The sequence below is a fragment of the Siniperca chuatsi genome, linkage group LG7 (assembly GCF_020085105.1).
Source record: "Siniperca chuatsi isolate FFG_IHB_CAS linkage group LG7, ASM2008510v1, whole genome shotgun sequence".
Lineage (NCBI taxonomy): Eukaryota > Metazoa > Chordata > Actinopteri > Centrarchiformes > Sinipercidae > Siniperca > Siniperca chuatsi.
This window is the reverse complement of record NC_058048.1, coordinates 12,883,751-12,902,388: the sequence shown is the minus strand read 5'-3', so window position 1 is coordinate 12,902,388 and position 18,638 is coordinate 12,883,751. Positions and strand designations below refer to the sequence as shown.

The 18,638-nt window shown below is 39.0% G+C and overlaps 1 protein-coding gene across 7 annotated transcripts in view; it reads left to right on the top strand.

The window, feature by feature from the left end:
- Positions 1-18,638, top strand: part of megf6 (multiple EGF like domains 6) — a 60,230-nt gene that overhangs the window by 10,328 nt on the left and 31,264 nt on the right. For all 7 annotated transcript variants that reach the window (XM_044203064.1, XM_044203065.1, XM_044203063.1 and 4 more), the window contains exons 5-7: positions 11,876-11,998; positions 16,179-16,301; positions 17,995-18,120. In XM_044203064.1, the coding sequence (XP_044058999.1) occupies positions 11,876-11,998; positions 16,179-16,301; positions 17,995-18,120 (372 nt within the window). The remainder of the gene's footprint in view (positions 1-11,875; positions 11,999-16,178; positions 16,302-17,994; positions 18,121-18,638) is intronic.

Here is an 18,638-nt window from a genome sequence, read left to right as displayed (position 1 = left end):
TATAGGACTGCTATAGTGTCATGGCAGAGTTAGCAACAGTTAGCGGTTACTTTAGCAACAAGTAAAGCTATCTGTCCATCAGGAAACTCCGTAAATCACAGAGAGTTGAGGCAGAGCAGCCGGAGGACATCAGAGGGAAAACCAGAAAATATTTTATCCATAATATATGATCCAGTTTCACCAAAATCACTGAATTAAGTTATAAAGTTGTGTTTTTATACTGTAATCAGTGAGGCCGCAGAAACACTTTGCTTCGGTGGCATCTATAATTTTTCCAACCTAATTCTTGTCTCATTTGTGGTCTGATTAACAGTAAATTCATCAAACATGTTAAAAACAACAATGCATTTGGCCTTTGCAAATGGAAATGATGTACGTGATTATTTGCATATAGAGAGAAGTGAGATCCGATCACAAGTGGTCACTTGAGATGCATTCTAATGCCAGATGTGAACTGACGTACTTGGAGTTGTCCACTTGTGATCGGATCACCCAAGAGGCATGTTAATGCCAGGTATGAACAGGGCCTGAGTGGCTCCTTGTACAGGCTTGTTAGCGGGAGGGAGAAGGAGGGTAATAAAACACTGGGGAAAAAGATACTGATTCAATTCAATTCAATTAATTATGAAAAACAGGGTGTAAAAGATGAGTAACTCCTGTGGTTGTTCTCACAACTTTACGGAACACAACAGTGATGCCTTTTACAGGTCTGGAATGATCCTTCCACCTTAAGTTAACTAACATACCATGCGTCAAGCTTATCCTGTCTGAGTCTTTCCATGCAGTTAGTTCCACTGCAGAGCTCAAGGTCAATTATAAGCATTTTGTTTTGACTCCTGAGTAACATGAGCCCATTGAGCATCTATTTTCCTCTGTATTTTTCTGGCTGTGAGACCAAAGGGCACATTTGGACTATTAAAGTTACAGGCTTAATCATTGTTCGCAAATGAGGTGAAGATACAATCTTATTTGCAATAACATTTATGCACCAAACTCTCTTGGTCTTAACACTATTTAATCCTGGATACTGGACCCTAATCTAAAGGTCCAGTTAACAGATTAAAGGGCTTCAATTGTGTCAAACGTGTGCAGCAGACTGTGTTTTGAATTAAGATTTGATGGGAACCACATGGTTGTAATGAAGGCAGGCCTTATTGTTTGTTTTGGCCTCGTTTCAAAGATTTCTTTAACCAAAATTTAGTCACTATAGCCGCTGTGGTGCTGAAGGTTTTGAGGTGTGGATGTCATGATGTTCTTTGTTTTCATAAAGAACTGCAGCGCAGACCTCATGATTACCTCTGACAGGTTGATCTTTGCTTTGGCTAGCAGCTCTCATTCTGTTTAATAGAGGTTACTGAAAAAGTTCACTGAAAACTACAATTTAAGCCTTCAGAGATGAACAGATCCCTTTGAAGTTGGCTGGTCTGGTGTAATATAAACTTAATCATTGAGTGATCAGTACTTTTCTCCCTAGACATTTTCTTTGGACACCCAGAACAGTACATGAGCAAAAACATTTAAAGATATTACTTAAGGCAATCATTTATGGTAATGATCAGCCATTGAAAACTGAGTTAAAAGCTACTGCAGCTTCTGGCAGAATACATCAGACCTTCCAGTAATGGAGACAAGCTTTACTGAACCAGAGCCCTTGAGTGTTCATTTAAGATACTGGAATAAGAAAACTCAATGGCCACCAAAGCGCCAAAAAATACTTGAGAAAATGTTTTCTCACCATGTTAGGATGATTATCTGCAATACTGAAAAGGCAGAGTTTAAGTAACTCTTCCTCTGGGAAGATTTAAAATGCCAGATGGGTTATTGTTTCAACCATGCTGTGATAAATGTACAGTAATATTTTTTGTCACATGCAATGTCAGCCACAGCTGTTCTACTTTGAGTGTTTTGTTTTTATATACTGACAGGAAGCTGAAGCTGAACATTGTGACTAATAGTGATTGGACGCAAGTAAATCCACCACACGGTCAGGATGTGGAGGTCTATGATGCAAAAGGAGAGGATGTATCATCATGAAAACAAAGTAGTTGAACAGTTGAAATTGTGTTCCCAGGTCTTCCTGGACTCTTCCTGTATTTGAAAATCCTACGTCTGTCTAGAAAAACATTGAGACTAACATGGCAGCATTCACTTGTCATTTGCTAATATTGCTTTCTTTAAGCCCTGTGTACTTCACCTTCCTGTTTTCATTCCTCAAGTCTGCCATTAAGTATGTGGATGTAGGAATCATATGCCAAAACACAGGTTGGAAGGTAGCTGGTCTGACAGGAGGACAGACTGAACAACGCGAGTGTTACAGGCTTAGCATAGCTATTAGAGGAAGAAGCTCATTACTGACCTAATGGCTGCCATATGGTAGGGAAGTTCTCACACACTAAACAAGCACAACCTCATCTCTCCAAATGCATTAAGGCACCATTGTTTACCAGGTTAATGCTGAGCGGGTTGGAGCTAATGGTCTGTGTGATTGACCATGTGCTCCCAAGGCTCACTGTGAGATTCCTACAGTAGCAGTGGAGCACTCTCAGATTAAAGGAGTTCATTCTTCTTGAACTTGGGTCGGCTATGCCCATGTAGTGTTAGCATTAGGTTTAGGAAAATAAGCTTGTGAAAAGGAGGACACTGGTAGGGATCCTTCAAGTGGGCATATTACAGTCGTCCTCACTTTACTAAAGACTACTGATAATGGCCTTTGAGCAAGGTAGCTAAAGAAATATAAACTTCTTTTGACCTTCATCAGTCAGAATGCTGGATAAATATCTGACTTTTGGACCCAAAAGCTGTTTGGCTACCGAACAAGGGAGTGAGGATGGTTGTTTTTTGTAATTTCTTTTACAGAACAATCATTCTAAACATGAATTATGCTTCATCTATGTCTGTGAAATCAGCCCTAAGTTGTTGTTTTTTTCCCTCTTTCCTGTGGAAGACATTTTCTATCTACTGGTCAACCAAAGAGAATGGCTTTTCCAGATGTAGAAGGACCAAATTGACAGAGGCTTTCATGGAGATAAAGGGCAGAAAGTTAAACTTTAAGGGCAGGTGTCCAGGTGTTGTTTCAGAATACATTTGTTCATTAATGTGTTAAATCTGGTAATATCAACTCAGTTGCAGATTAATGGGGTTTTCAAGACTCAAGACTGTGTGATTAATAGCTGTGCAGACTAATGTGTGCACCCCAGTGACTTAACCCTCCCACTGTGCTTGTGTGAGTAGACACTTTCTTGCACTCTAAAAAGCCCTTGAATGGAATGCCATCTCAGGTATGTTGTTCGCTGTTATTTATCAATTCATGAAGTTTCACAGTTCATTCAATTGTGTGGTGATCACTGCAGTTCTGTTTAGGACTGATAGATGAAAATCACCTTTTACGTCTTAGATCTATAATTCAGTTATCATGTCAAGCAATGCATGTACTTAATTTTATGGGCTAGGTGTGCAACCTGAATCCAGTGGGTGAAAGTGTCTGCTTACAAAAACAAAATAGCACCCAAATTTTCATCACTCAAATCATTTGTCCCGTGCTGTGAGGAAACAAATTATTTTTTATTAACACCATAAAAATTTTGAAAAAGAAAAACATGTGTACAGCAAGTGAAACTGTCCCATCTGATTCAAACATAAACTATACAGTCTCTGAAAATCCCCATTATATTAGAGCATAAATTCTGTGTTGAAGGGACAAATGGAAAACATGTGAGCTGCTGGGGTGAGGTGGTAGAGGCATGCAACCATGTGGTCCAAAATGTACCGGATTACTGGTTCTTTACACACTACAGTGAGAAAAGAATGAGAAATAACGTAATTTTTCACAATGCTAGTTACCCATCCAACAGATAATGAAACACTTGTGTGACTCTGCACCATCAAATACTAGCTCTGTGTTTCTTCACTATATTATTGTGTGCTTGGATGAGGACCTAAAGAATAACTGGTATTCTTCCTCAGTGTCGAAAGCCATGATTGATTGTATCCCTTTCTCAAGCTAGCTGTCCATTTCATTCAATGCAACATCTTGAAAACAATCCCACTTTTGTCTCATCTTTATTTGCTACTGAGCTGATTGTTGAAGCTTACGTTCCTCTCTCCGACAGGTTCCTCAAAGCCCCTCAGCTGTCTATGAACGACCTTTGACCTTTGGTCTAGTTCACAGGATCTTGTGTTTTTCCTAACAGCACTTGATGGACTGTTCTTTCCTCTGCTTAAATGCTCTTTAAAGTAACCAGAAAGTAAATTTCATTTTCTGTCATGGTAGCCACCTATTGTCCCAATATGAAATCTATGTATCTGGTGTTATTTGTTTAAATCTGAGTTGACAGAAATAAGCATTGTTGCAGTAAACGTGCATCCACCCAAAATATAGCAAGAGATAAAGCAAAGTTTTTGCATTTAGTTGTAAGGGTAAAGCATATGTGACTGCGACTCTGTAAATGGTTAAGACGTGTTGTTATCATTATTGCTTTTAAGCTTTGAACAACAGCAACATACTATAGGTTGATTGGTGCATCTCCAAAATAAAAGAAAGAGTCTACAGCCATGCTATAGCAGCTCTGTTAGGCTGTACTTAGACACAACTAAATGAGCTAAATGGTAACATCAGCATGCTAACATAGTCACAATGACAATGCTAACATGCTAAAGTTTACCATGTTCAACATCTTAGTTAAGCATGTTAGCATGTTAGTTGATATAGCACTAAACACAAAGTACAGCTGAGGCTGACGAAAGTGTCATTAGTTTAGCAGGTATTTGGTCAAAATCCCCCAAACTAGACAAATGTCAACCTGCTGGTGGCGCTAGAGGAAAAGTCTGGGGATCACCAAAGTTAGTAGGATTCCTCCTCTGAGGAACATGAATGTCTATACACAATTTCATGGTAATCCATTCAGTTGTTGCTGAGAAATTTCAGTCGGGACCAACATGGTGGACAGACCGACTGACAGACCGACATTGAACCACATTCATATTAACATGAGCGACGGCACGCTGAACTGAAAGCAATGATTAATTGGATCATTAGATCCAAATCAAACACACGTGACATCAAACCTTGTGCGTGCTACTCAATGGTCATCAAGGCAACTGCAAAGACATAGAAACAAAACAGTAAATGCACATATCACAGCAGCAATGCAGCTACAGCAATGTAGCTCTACAGAGTAGAAATAATCATAATAAACAATGAGTTTTTGTTGCTCCACTTTTTTAGCTTGCAGATTAGAATAATGAATGCATCACTGGCTGTCCAAAAAATAATTCAAAGAACTGATGGAGCAAAGGAAATGGGAGTGACCCTATCAAATCATCAGGTGGAACGTCTCAGCATTGAAATATTACAACTCATGGCCGCACCATAGTTATTTTACAGCTTTATGAGCTGGCTCTGCTGCAATAGTCCTTCTGATGTTCAAAAGAGAAGTTAAATAAGGTTTCCTGTTATGACACTTCTCATTTGTCCACCTTTGGTTTATTTGAAGAGTGGATGGTGCAATATCATATGTTGTCTACTTTTGGTAATGTGTCATTTTTGGTTAAATAAAAAAGCTTGCAAAATCAATTGTTGGGAGGTAGGTTTTAAGAGATGAGCATTGCAGACTTTCTTCTTAAATAATATTTGCCAGCTGAGCTGTGATAACAAACATACTGTAGACAAGTTGTTTGGTAAGTCGCATTCCTTTTCTGTGTCCATTTGTTACAATAGAAATGTGGGAATAAAGACTTAGAAAATGTAGGAAATACAAGTCATTCCTGCCAGAGACTCAAATTCCATCTAGTAAGGAAGAAACAGTAAATCACTTCCGACCACTGAGATCTAAACTTTCCGCATTCATTGAACAGCGTTGAGAGACATGCCACGCAGCTGAGGCCTGCTGATTCAGTTATTGATCTTGACTTTCTTTGTCTAATGTTTTTCACATGAGAGGAATGGACACATGGTTGAAGGTTTGTTGATTCATTTAATGTCAAAGTACTTCAAATAGTTTTTTTTAGAGGGAGGAAGAGTGTTGGTCCTTGGAGAAATTGGAAAGGGGAGGTACCGTACTGTAGAGGACAAGTAATGTCAATAACACCTAATGAGATAAGCAGGAATCGGGGCTCGGTGGCCGAAGTTTGTCTGCAGAGAACACAAGAACATTCAAGCAGCTGTCTGTTCTCTCTGTTACCTGATGGGAAACCATTATCACCACCATTCATAAACCAACAGGAGACCCGCACTTTCCATTTGATTCTGAGCTATGAATGACCTTTTTCAAGGGATGTATAACAATTAATACATTTGAAAAACATATACTGAGTTAATAAGTGATGGAGAGTGAAGGAGTGTACTATACTTTCAAAGACATATGGATGTGTTTCCAAAATGTATAAAAGAATGACTGTGCTGAGGTATGTGGTATGTGTCATCTATCCTGTCAGTTCATCCGTCAGATGAAGATTGATGATCCATGTTTGTGGGTACGAGGCTCAGAGGCCACACGAGGGAGTCAGGACTGGTGAATATCGAGGAAAAGGCAGCAGGTGTTTGGGTATCAGGCGACTTGGAGCTGAAGGGAGCGCTGTGATTTAGTTCAGGAGGATCACAGTGCTTTATAACATTTTTTAATAAATTATGCTTTGATGTACCAAAATAATACTGGGTGACTAGTTTGTGTCTGTCGGATTTCCATGTTCTCATAACATGTTGTCCTGGAACATGTATGCTTGACAGAAAGAGAATCATGAGGGAAGTTTTCCCCAATAACCTCACCAATAAAAGCATATTTGCTAAAGGAATGAAGTGAAGTGTAGTGTGATAGATGCATTAAGAAAAAGGCCCCTGACTCATTTTGATCATTTTATATTTTGTCTATTTGAGACCTTTTATCTTGGAGGATGAAAGGTCCCCTACTGACATCGGTCTGGTCTGTGGAGACTTATAGAAATAATTGCATGCATGCATGTGTGTATCTAACAGCTGAACCAAGGCAGCAATCTTAATGCCAACATCTGCCAAGAGTGACACAGTTCAGATTCAAAATCACATAGGATGGTTTCCATGAATACAATCTTTCAGCTTTGTGTGGGTCGGCAGTTAATCAGATTGTCTTTGGGTTCTGAGAGAGAGCAAGGGGCTGTTTACAGGTACGTGTGTAATGAAATATACTGGGTTAATAAAGCAATAAACCACTCAAGGCTATGTTTCACAGTGAGCATCTGAGACGTGTTGTTATGCATGAGGGGAAGGTTTAACACGGTGCGCCATCTGGAACTATTTATGTTGACTTTTCTACTCTAGCAATCTAGTTTATGTACAACAATGAATAAAAATAGTTCAAAACTCCCATTCAAAGCTCAGGAAATCTAAGTACCAAGTTTTAAACGAGTGTTCACAGACTGTAGATAAACATAGAGCATCTGTGACTTCACATGTAAGTTTCTGAAGATATGTTTGAAGTTTGTGTTTATCGCTTCACCATCTTTGTTAGTTATTAAAAAAATATGAAAAAATCCAATATTTCTGCTTCTTAATTTATGGGCTTAAGCCACAATAGGAAATCCTTTTCTTTTTGCTTCAGCCCATTTTGCCAAGGAAATATCTTTTAGGTATTAAAATATCTTAAACGTCATTGAATATGTGCTCAAAAAGTGTGCAGATACTGTGTGGATTCTTCTCAGCTTTGTCTTCAGAGAAAATCTATTTAGCAGACCTAATCCAACAGTTTAAAGTCTTGTATTTCTGCATATTTTAGTGACATTTTCAGGATTTCTTTTCTCTTGTAATTTCTAGAGCCAGAGAAAAGTGATAATAGCCCTGCTATAAATCTATTTTATGCTACAAATAAGCGCTAATTTTCACCTCCCTCACACTGATTGTTGTACAAACCACTGGGATATTTTTTTGGCTGCATGCATGGCAGACTTACGTTCAGTAAATCTACTTATATTTCATTTTATGTTCATAACTCAATCCCTTAAGTCTCTCAAATGATGATACATTCTATAGTTAAATCTTTTTTTTAAGCTTTGGTCCAAGAGTAATCGCACTCACAAGTCATCTATTCTCGTTCTCATGTTTAAGCACTTTTACTCCAGAATTATGTTCATTTGATGACTGTCAGGTTGGGCCAGAGCATGATTGAAGACTCTTGTGAAAGGCCAAGCCACAAAGTCAAAAATAGCTAAATTCAGAAATCTGGATCATGAAACTGTGTGGAGTTCTGTCTTTATTTGAGGTTTCATTTGGGTAAAAGTTTTCGTTGAGGTTACAGTTAAAACAAGGGTTGTATTCAGGAATGGTGATGAGTTCTGGCAGTGCAGTTTGGTTAGCCTTCCTAAATGCCTTGACAGGGCCTTGAATGAATGTTTCTTCATATTTGGTTTCGCTCTCTGCTCAGTATCTTGATGATGATGGCAAATGACCCTGAGCTGATATGGAGAGCTCATTAGGGCTCTCAGGAGCTGCTGGATCAAAGTGGAGATGTGTAAGGGGGCATGGCCCTGAGGTTACGGGCCCATGTCACTTCCCTATGAGTTAATGAAAAGTGCAGAGCAGGGTTGTTTTTCTGTGTGTATGTGTATGTGTGTGTGCATTTTTCACAGTGAGACAGAAGGTTTCTGAGACCCCCCCTAGTGAAGGGGAATGTGCTGAACGCTGGACTACTGTGTCAGTAAAGGCCTGTAAAGGCCAGGGCAGGGCAATGCAGCCAAGGAGGCCAGATGACACCCTGCCATTTATTAATCCTTTGCTGAGGAAAACAATACGCATTGCAAAATTGTGCCTGCATAAAATCCCAACAAGGCTATTATTCCTTATTTTTCAGTATAACAACTAAGGTAAAGATGCTTGCATAAACTGTAACCAGAAGGATAGCTAAGCCTAAATCTGTAACAATCTTGCCATTAGATCATCTTCTATAGAACTTCGTGAAACAAAGTCTGTCTCTCCAGATGACCCAGATAACTGCCCGCCCTTAGAAACCAAGTGTGGGTGTGGCCTGAAAAACAAATATGGCGACCCATCCTTAGTTTCTGAGGTCCTGCAGAACTCTACAGACTGCACTTAAGTACAAAGTATTGCTTTTCTTCTCGCCAGTGTTGCCGAGGCATTACCTACTGCAGACTTTATTACATAAGAATTGTATATCGGGAAACAAACTACTATTGCCCTTTAATAACTACTGTAGAAGATAAACATTTGTTCTGTGAGCTTGTTTACTTCAGCTGCTGTTCGTACTCTATGGTTTGTTTCACCTCCTGCAACAAATGCTGTCATATCTCTTCCTCTCCACAGGGAAGATATATGGGAAATACATGTGGTTGTAATAATTCAGCACCACTCGTCCTTGTGCTTTGCATCCCATCAATTAGAACGATCTGAATAGAGTATCGATAATGCATCTCACATGGTCAGCTGGAGACAATTTTGCCCTGATGCACTGCCGTGGTTTTGTGCCATTTTGACGCAGTAGCTCTGATCTTTCTCACATAGTATCAGTGTATTTTTTGTACATATTTATTCACGTACACACATATGGAGGCAGAGACATGTTATATGAGCAATAGGCACTGTTTATCATACCCTGTTGTCTGTGTATGATACTGGCCAAGTTGTCCGTGCTCCATGGGTGTCTTTCTGGCTAAAGATAAAATACAGCTAACAGGTAAAATACAGCGTGGATATAACTGCCAAAGTCCCTGAATGGACCAACAGGAGAATACTGGCAATGCCCCGAGTCTACTCGTTTAGCATGTTGAAACCTAAAACCGAAATTGTTTTCAGGTTTTTTACCAGAGGGGTCTTCGAGGTTGGGTTTTGCTTAGTGGCGATGCATTTAACTGTATGTGCTTTAGATTAACCTTTGCATAAATACCTGAACGCCAGGATATTTAGGGAATGGGACATTACACTGCTTTATAAAGCCTAAACAAATGTTAAAAACCTTAATTACAAACTTGGTACTGATCAGATGCACTTCCATGTTTATTAAAGAAGAGCCATAGGCAACTGTGGGTGAATTTTCAGAGAAACTATCTGCAGTTTGATACACCATGATTATATAGGCAAACCTTGATTTGTCATGTGCTCTTAATCAAGCACCCAAACATCGTGTTACTGTAAAGCATGCTGCTCTCTACCTCTCGCTGTCTCCTCTCTTTTTCTTTCCAAATTGTTTCTCCAAGTTGGGCTTCTGAAATTTCCTGTTATTCAAAGATAAACAAACTATTGCTCAATGCACAGCTAAGGGGTCCCATTAAGTCTTTTAACAGATGGGGATAAAATACTAAATAACTTTTCCTTCCCCCTCTGTTACCTTAGTCTTCCTCTTTGACAGGAGGTGTCCATGCAAGTGTAATGCATTTCTCTGTCACCATCTCCTTTTTCTAAACCAAACATAGAACACTGTGTCATCTTTGAAAAGTCTGGCTATGTTGCTGCCACTTGGACTAGAATTACAGGGGCAACATCAGCAGTTTAATCAGTTTCTTCATGGATCAGAACATCATACAGTTTACACAAAGACCTTTGGACATTAAATGGAATACTGTGTCCAGGAACATTTTGCTTTTCACACAAGAGAATCATAATTTCTAATCGGAAAGGATTTCTAGGAAGGTACTCATTCAACTCCATCTGACAGGCATCTGATTCCTCTTACGTCCTTTTAATACACTTACCATTTCCACTTATAACAGAAGTATGAAGTAATATCAGGGGTGCATGTATTTTTATCATAGCTGGCCAAGAATGGTGTCAACATATAACAGTTTGAACACCAATGATTTTAGTGAAGTTGACAGAAACATCATTGTTTTTTCGACTTAAAACATGAAAAGCTAGAATAGACTGTGCTGGAGTGTTTTGATATATTGAATGTCACACCATATATTTAGCAAACAAGAAAATTCTGTTTCAATTAACCGCAATGTTTTTCTTTTTTACTTGAATATGACTCCTGCAAATATTTAATCAGAAAGCTAAAATTATTTTACAAAACTACTTTACCATCAATACCAACCGCAACATTAAGCAAATCTTTCCTGTTAGCCAGTGATCAGTCTAATAGGAAAATGACGATATCTTGTGTGTCACATTAGCACTTTTGTTGCTGTTGCATGTAAAGTAAAATATAATGTGTTTAAAGACATTCTTTGGTGGTGATGCACAGTTGATAAGAATCATTATACAGCACCAGAACAAGCAGCCTGAGGGTTTTTGTTGGAGTACAAGAGCTAGGAACAAGGAACAAACCTGGAAACCATTTCACCCTCAGAGACAAGTAAGAGCATACAAAACATGGGAAGACCATGAAAACTCTACAGAGTGGGTCAACATTAGGCTTATTTGGAAATAGCTGACTGGATTTAAATGCACGCTAATGACAGAGTGGAAGTACTGGCATATGTTTTATGTGATAAGGTGGAAGATTCTGGAGACTCTAGATAGTTTTTTCTCAATTCTCAATCTCGGCCCTCTGAATTAAGTTGGTGAACCGCAACGTGTGGGAAGATGCAAGTTATAGCTTCTCCTGTTTCTTGCACTGCTTCTTAAAGATTGGCAACAGACTCACTAACAACTGTTTTTACCTCTGGGAGTTCACTGACATCAAAGCATTTCTGTCACAGAGACTGCCGTGAGAGGCAACGGGGTCACGCTCTACAAAGTGACGAGTGAAAATAAACTCTGTAAAAGTTTTGTTGATATCCTTCCTGCTGAAAACGGAAAGGACTAAACAACACATGAATCAACTCCGCAAAGAGCGAGAAAGGTTAGCTGAAAGGGGGCTAGAAACCTTTCTGTCCTCTCAATTGATTTAGCTGCAGGGTTTTGTGGACTGTGCATTATGTTAGTAAAACTGGCCTTTTAATCACTTTCTTTCAGATGTTAACGAATGTGAAGTGGATGAAGGCGGCTGTGAGGGGTACTGTTGCAACACCATTGGCAGCTACTACTGCAAGTGTCCTGAAGGCAGCAGACTGGGACCAGATGGCAAAGCATGTCACGGTAAGTCTGGATGTAGCTGGTGTGCACAAACACAGACTCTCTGCCCAGCTGGGGCTTTTTGTACTGTTTTAAGAGTAGTTTTTTTTAAATGTTAGAATGAAAATAAATTTACCTGGTGTTAAAGATGCCTGTTATGTTTTCAAACAAACACAAACTATCACACATGATGCATACTGCAACATGTCTTGCATGGACACAGAGCCACGCATCCAATACAAGGGTGGCAAGTGTAGGATTAATTTCGTAGTTCAGTGTTGAGCCCACATAGACTCTTTGGGCCAGGTGCAATTAATTTTACCCACTCTATATCCTGAGTTATTGTTGAATGCTTAGTGTAATCTGGGGGTAAGTTTCCAGAGTGGTTTATGAAGCAGAAAACATGACCATGCATAGAAAGAGTAAGACCAACAGCTGTCTCCAATTTTGCAGCCCCACTTAACAATACCTGTCACATATGGTGATCAACACCATCTCAGTAATGGAAGAAAATGTTATATATTTTAAATTTCTTAATTAATTTTGTCTGTGAATATAGACAAAATTTTCACTACAGTAGCAGTGAACCAAAATAAGCCTAATTAGATTTTATATTTTACAAATGTTTAAAATTAAATCCCCCCTCTGAATGAAATGATTATTTTTTATTAGTTTTGATTAGTTTTTCTACAGACGCAGGCTCTCATGTCCTCCAGTCCTTATCTATGTTCTCTCCAGTGCAGTGAAATTAGGGAAACTCTTCCACCAAGATACTGATAAGTACACATTAGTCAAATTATTGTCTTATTATGAAACCTTTTAGCTGTCTTTGCACAGATAAAATAAAAACACGTCACCTCAAGCATCCCCTTCCCTGCCTTACTAGTCTTTAGTCATACGTATTCCTCTGTTTAGTGCAATTGTACAGCATGTATTATAGCACATAATGAGGTAAATTGCGAAGTTAAAGGTATCACGTGACGTTTCATTATTTAAAAAAAATGTTTACATTCAGTGTTTCTCATCAAAATGAAGTGAGTGTATCTTTAAGGCCTAACAAACATGTTGAATACATTTCCCACCTCATAAACATTTGCCAAGTTTTTTTAGTGTTCTGAAGCATGCATTGTTTTCATCGACTTGAGGTCTTCTTATCATTATTGGCACAAGCTTTACACAGTTTTACTAATTTTCCAAGGACAGTTGTGTTATGTGGTTCTCCATTATTTACCCTTTTCTACAAGTAAACAAGCTAGCAAGGCTACCAAAAAGTGACCTACTGACACCTCCTGCTGTCTCCATCGATCACGTGACCCTCGCCTTGCAGGTCGTATAGCGGTCCGTCGAGACTCTTTCATAAACAATATGAGGACCCACTGTTCAATGACCCTTCAGCGTGCATTTAATTCATGCTTTTTCCTTGTCTTTATGTTAGTATACAAAATTGAACGTTCTAGCTCTTGGAATTTGAAAGAAAAAATAATTTGATGAACATCCAACATTTTTTACGCCACACAATTGGCATGCTAAAAACATATTACCAAAGAGTAACAACACACGTGTGTTCTACATGCATAAAATGAATGTGTGCTTGGATAATACGTCAAAGTCAACCATTTGAATGAAGTAAATGCTCCTATATTTAGTCATTCTAGGTAATTAGATTAAAATTCTCTAGCCTAGGTTGACCAACTGAAGACCTACTTAACTGTCTAGACTTCAGGCTGTAAAGGGCTGATCCAACCACACAGGCAGCACCACTTTCTAATAACTTCTCAGACTGCTTTCACAGTTTGGCATCTGATAGAAATATGCTGAGGTAGTGTTGGGCACTGAGGCCCATTTGTTCTTTAGAGGTGTGAACAAATGCCCCTGACCTTTACCCTTTAAGACAGGATATTGTCACTTACTAATAATTTAAAGTCTGAGAGCTAACCATTAGAGAAGACAAACGGAAGCAGCTTCAGCAGCTGTGAAATTCTTCTTTTACGAGCTTTTGTGTGAATTGTATGTGTGGTCGTATTTATGGAGAAAGACAGCGAGTTTGGGTTTGAACTCCTGAAGAAAAATAAATCTGTGAAGGAGTTAAAGTTTTTTAATCTTTGTGGGACCTTTAAAGTTAGTATGCCATTCTGTAAACTGAGAGCTGTGTGAGATCACTTCCCCTGACATTTAAAGTCCACTGAGTTGCCTCTCTGTACTACTGTTTTTAACCTTAATTCACATGAAAATATAATCAAATTTAAAAGAATTTGATCATGTCAGTCATACTAATCTAAAGCAAACACATATGATAAATCCTATCATATAAGGTAACACATTAACATTTTAGCTGTCACACCAGAGTGCCTCTGCTCCTCTTTTGTTTTTGGTAAATTCAGTTCCTGTCGCGTTCATTCTGAAGACCACCTGTTCATTTCTTTCTGCCGCCAAAGCAACATTCCCAAATGTTTGGTCTGCTACATTGTCTAGTTGTAGATGCTAGCTAAGCAGCTCTGCTTAGAGCCAGGCGGTGTCAAGCGATACCAGACCTCATGCCCCTCGACCTCTGACACCACCACCACCACTCCCGCCCCTCTGCCACACACACCACCTCACCCACTGGTGAAAAGCAGCCATTGTGTGTCTCCCACTGAAATCCTTTCACATGAGGAGACCAATAAGTATATTAACACTGACAAACCTCCCCCTGCGTCTATTGTTTTGCATGTTAGGCATCCTCTACAAGAGCTGCCAATGTGTTCATGAATATGTGATTACTCACAGGCGTTTGTGTAGTGTTTATTTGTTTCAACACTCAGGCAGATGTCTAAATAAATTGGGAAATAAATTGGGCAAACGAATATGAATTCCTTTAACTTGATCACACTAGTCTATGTGCAGGGTATGAAAAGATTCTTTTACTGGCGAAAGGCCTCCAATTTAACCCCCCCCAGCTCCCGTTATTGGAAACAAGCAGTCACACGCACACACACGTAAACTATTTGAAAATGATTTCTCATATTTGCACTATTTTGGAAGTGCTTTGACCTCTGAGGAACCTAAAGGTTGGATGTGTTGCTCAAATAAACTAAACCACATGTTATTAGTGTTTACCCCCCCCCCCAAAAAAAAAACAAAACAAAGGGAAATTGCAATATTATTTCCCCCTCCTTGCACACATCTCCTATGTCATCACCAGTGTAAGCCCAAAAAGCCCTTGTGTGTCAGAGATGACAACCAGGAGGAGGTAAGGAGGATGTGTGATGTGTTGTCCAGATGTGTAATAAAGACTGATCGTCCTTGAGTGGAGTGTTCAGGTATGTTGCAGCCATAAGCAGTTCTCTCCTGTGCTGGAAACAAATTGATTGCACGCATGCTCCTGTACAAAAAGCATGATAAGCCATTCATCATTCACCCCAAAGGCATTATACATGTATATTTTTTCCTAGAGGAGTCAGAGCACAGAGTCAGTGTGGTATTGTGCTGCTGAAACAGGTGGGGATTCAGTGTCTTGCTCAAAGGAGCACTGACACATTGGCTGCCATAGCAGGAAAAGGATAAAAACTTTTCAAAGTAAGATTTTTGTATATTTCTTCACTGGAAAGTGGTGATAGCAGCTGAACTGCATGTATTACTCAAAAGTCGATGTCTGCAAAAGGTAGAACAGAGAAGAAATTTGAGATCTGGTCAAAATTATGCAATTACAACTCTTTAAATCTGTAATACTGAAAATGTGTTTTTCATTTCCCTTTATTTGGCTCACTGCAGATGGAATGTCTAATTAGAACGGCTCAAAGTTGGATGTGAGATTTTATAAGGGATGTAATAAATGTCTTGTTTCTGAAAAAGCAGCGCAATTTAAGCTTCCATTCATTTAAGCATTATTTCCCTGCAATTGACCAAAGTTCTCAATCTGTCATTGTTCGGCAAATCTCCAATTTGAGATGATTCAAGCAGAGAGATCGTTTATATGGGTTTCTAATTGTGCCATGTTTATGACTAGCATGCTTGTAAATGACGTTTTTGACACAGTCAGAAGCAGACTGACATTCCTAACAATTCTGATGTTTTAATGTCTGCTGAAGTGGTTCTTGTTATTGTGCAGTCTTGTGGTTTATGGCAATATACTGTTCTATGAATGAGTAGTTTTCTTAATGAGCATTTGCCTGTGCCTGATTATGAATATATGTGTGTGTATATATGTAAATACGTGTGTGTTCAGATATTAATGAGTGTGAGGAGCTCAACGGAGGATGCCAGCAAACGTGTGTCAACATACTGGGCTCTTATCACTGTGAGTGCAGCGAAGGCTTCCGCATACACACTGATGGTCGGACCTGCATTGGTAAGTGCTAAATAGAAGTAAATAGAAGTATTTGTTACACTTGTGGTAACCATTTAAAAAATCCTTCTACTCCTCCCCACACACTGCATTTTCTCCTCGTTAATATTGCAGGATATTTGCAAACATTTCCTCAGTGGCGTAGAGAAATAACACAGATACAATGCAGTTTAAAAAATTAGACGTCTGTGGTTAGATCTAGTTGCTCCTAAAGGGAATAGTTTGACATTTTGAGAAATACGCTTATTAGCTTTCTTGCCTAGAGTTAGATAAGAAGATTGATACCACTCTTATATCTGTATGTTCAGTCAAGCTTAGCTTAGCATAAAGACTGGAAACAGTTAGCCTGGTTCTGTCTGAAGGTAACGTAATCCACTTATCATCAGCACCTCTAAAGCTCACTAATGAACACATTATGTCTTGTTTGTTTAATCCAAACAAAAACCAAGACATTTGGTTGTGCTTTTACAGGGCAGTCACTTACTGGAGTCTCTGCTGGTTGCCTGGCAACCTCACGGCAATGACAAGTAAAACAGCAAATAGTTGTTTCTTACACTTTTTTTGTACAAATTTAACAAACAAGATATATATTAGACAAATGACATGAGAGTGTTCTGTATCTTCTCATCTAACTCTAACAAAGGGAATAAGTGTATTTCCCAAAACATTGAACTAGTCCTTTAAAGATAACAAGTAGTGTAATCAAACATACAGTAGGAATATCAAATACATATATGTGTTTTAGCCTAAACTACGGTGGCCCTGGAAGCTCAACACAATGCAACTTAAGAAAATACATGCAAATAGAAAACATCTTCAACAATTTGACAGCACATGCACAGCATTTAGAAAAAACAATGCTGTAAACACAACGAAAAACAGAAGCACTACTTTTTAAAATGTTTATGGTTCTTCGGGATACAAAGATTATAGTATGGTAATGTAGCAGAGGCACAACTACCAACTCTGACAGTGTCAGCCACGTCCAGTGTGTGACAATATCCCCATTTCTGTATTTAAAATAATGTAGTAACACTAGCAGTGCTGCGCTTCCATGATTAATCCCAGTGTCTATTGGGAAATTCTGACAAGATTTGAATGGGAAATATAAAAAAGTACTTTTTTCCCGTTTTAGCACCATAAAATCTGAAGGTAAGGAGAGCATTTGTTACTTGCTGAAAATCAGTACTCCTCTGTTGCTTTTGGTCTTATTTTTCATTCTTAATACTCCCATTTATTGACTGCAGCTTAGTGGTAGAGGATAGGGATGGAGGCAAAGGGATAGCTAATTGTGTCTGCTGAAGTCATCAATGCTTAAAGCCAGCCGTTCTCTCAGTTTTTACAGCCCGTCTGTGTCATCATGTCTGTGTTTAGAGCACCCAGAAGGCACGCGGCTGATATTCATATTTGGCACATCATTAAATCACAGGAGTAATGGGATGGAAAGATCATTAGAAAGTAACTAGGGGTACCCACTGGGCCCAGCTTGAATATCATTTTCCAGTTTCCAGTCTTTACCCAAGAGTTTTCCATAATTACACGGCTGCAGAGTTTAAGGTGTGAAAGCCATTTTAGATTGCCAACTAATTCAATTATATCTGTCATCCTGTGTGAGTTCTACATCCATTAATTCTGTAATTAGATACCAGAGCTGATGGTTTACCATGTATGCTTTTGTGTCTCCTTTTCTTTTAAGCTGTGAACTCTTGCTCGGTATTGAATGGTGGATGTGAGCATAAGTGCATGGACATGGGGAACAATCACTACAAGTGTGGCTGTCGAAAGAACTACCAGCTTAAGAGAGATGGGAGACACTGTGAATGTAAGTCATTTTGCCAAGCGATGCTCTCATAATGAAAGAATATGTCAGAAATGGACAAACAGGGTTCATTAGAGTAGGTTATCTTTCTGATGAGTTAGGTGCTTCTACTGTTGCAAATTAAAGCAAATTACAGCAAAAATAAGGATTTTTGTGGCTACTGCTAGTGTGCAGGGTAGGAAGATGTAGAGTGGAAAGGAATTTGAGATGCAGCTTTGGAAACAGTTACTGTACAGTAAAGAGCAGGAATTCAGATTTCTCCTTCTGGGTTTTGAAACGTTTCTGTTAGTATTACAAGGGATCTTTCAGATGTCACAACCAGACTCACACAGTATGGGAATCCATAATTTTGTGCTCTTTCTGAATAAGAAGCTGCACGTGCAGGAGTCAGATTTAAGATGTTAATCTGAAGTTGAGAATTAAATCTGTGCTCATGAACTACCCAGCAAAGTCAGAGAATCACCTGCTGGGCTGACCTGGCTTCATTTTTGTGTATGTATGTGTGTGTGTGTGTCTCTCTC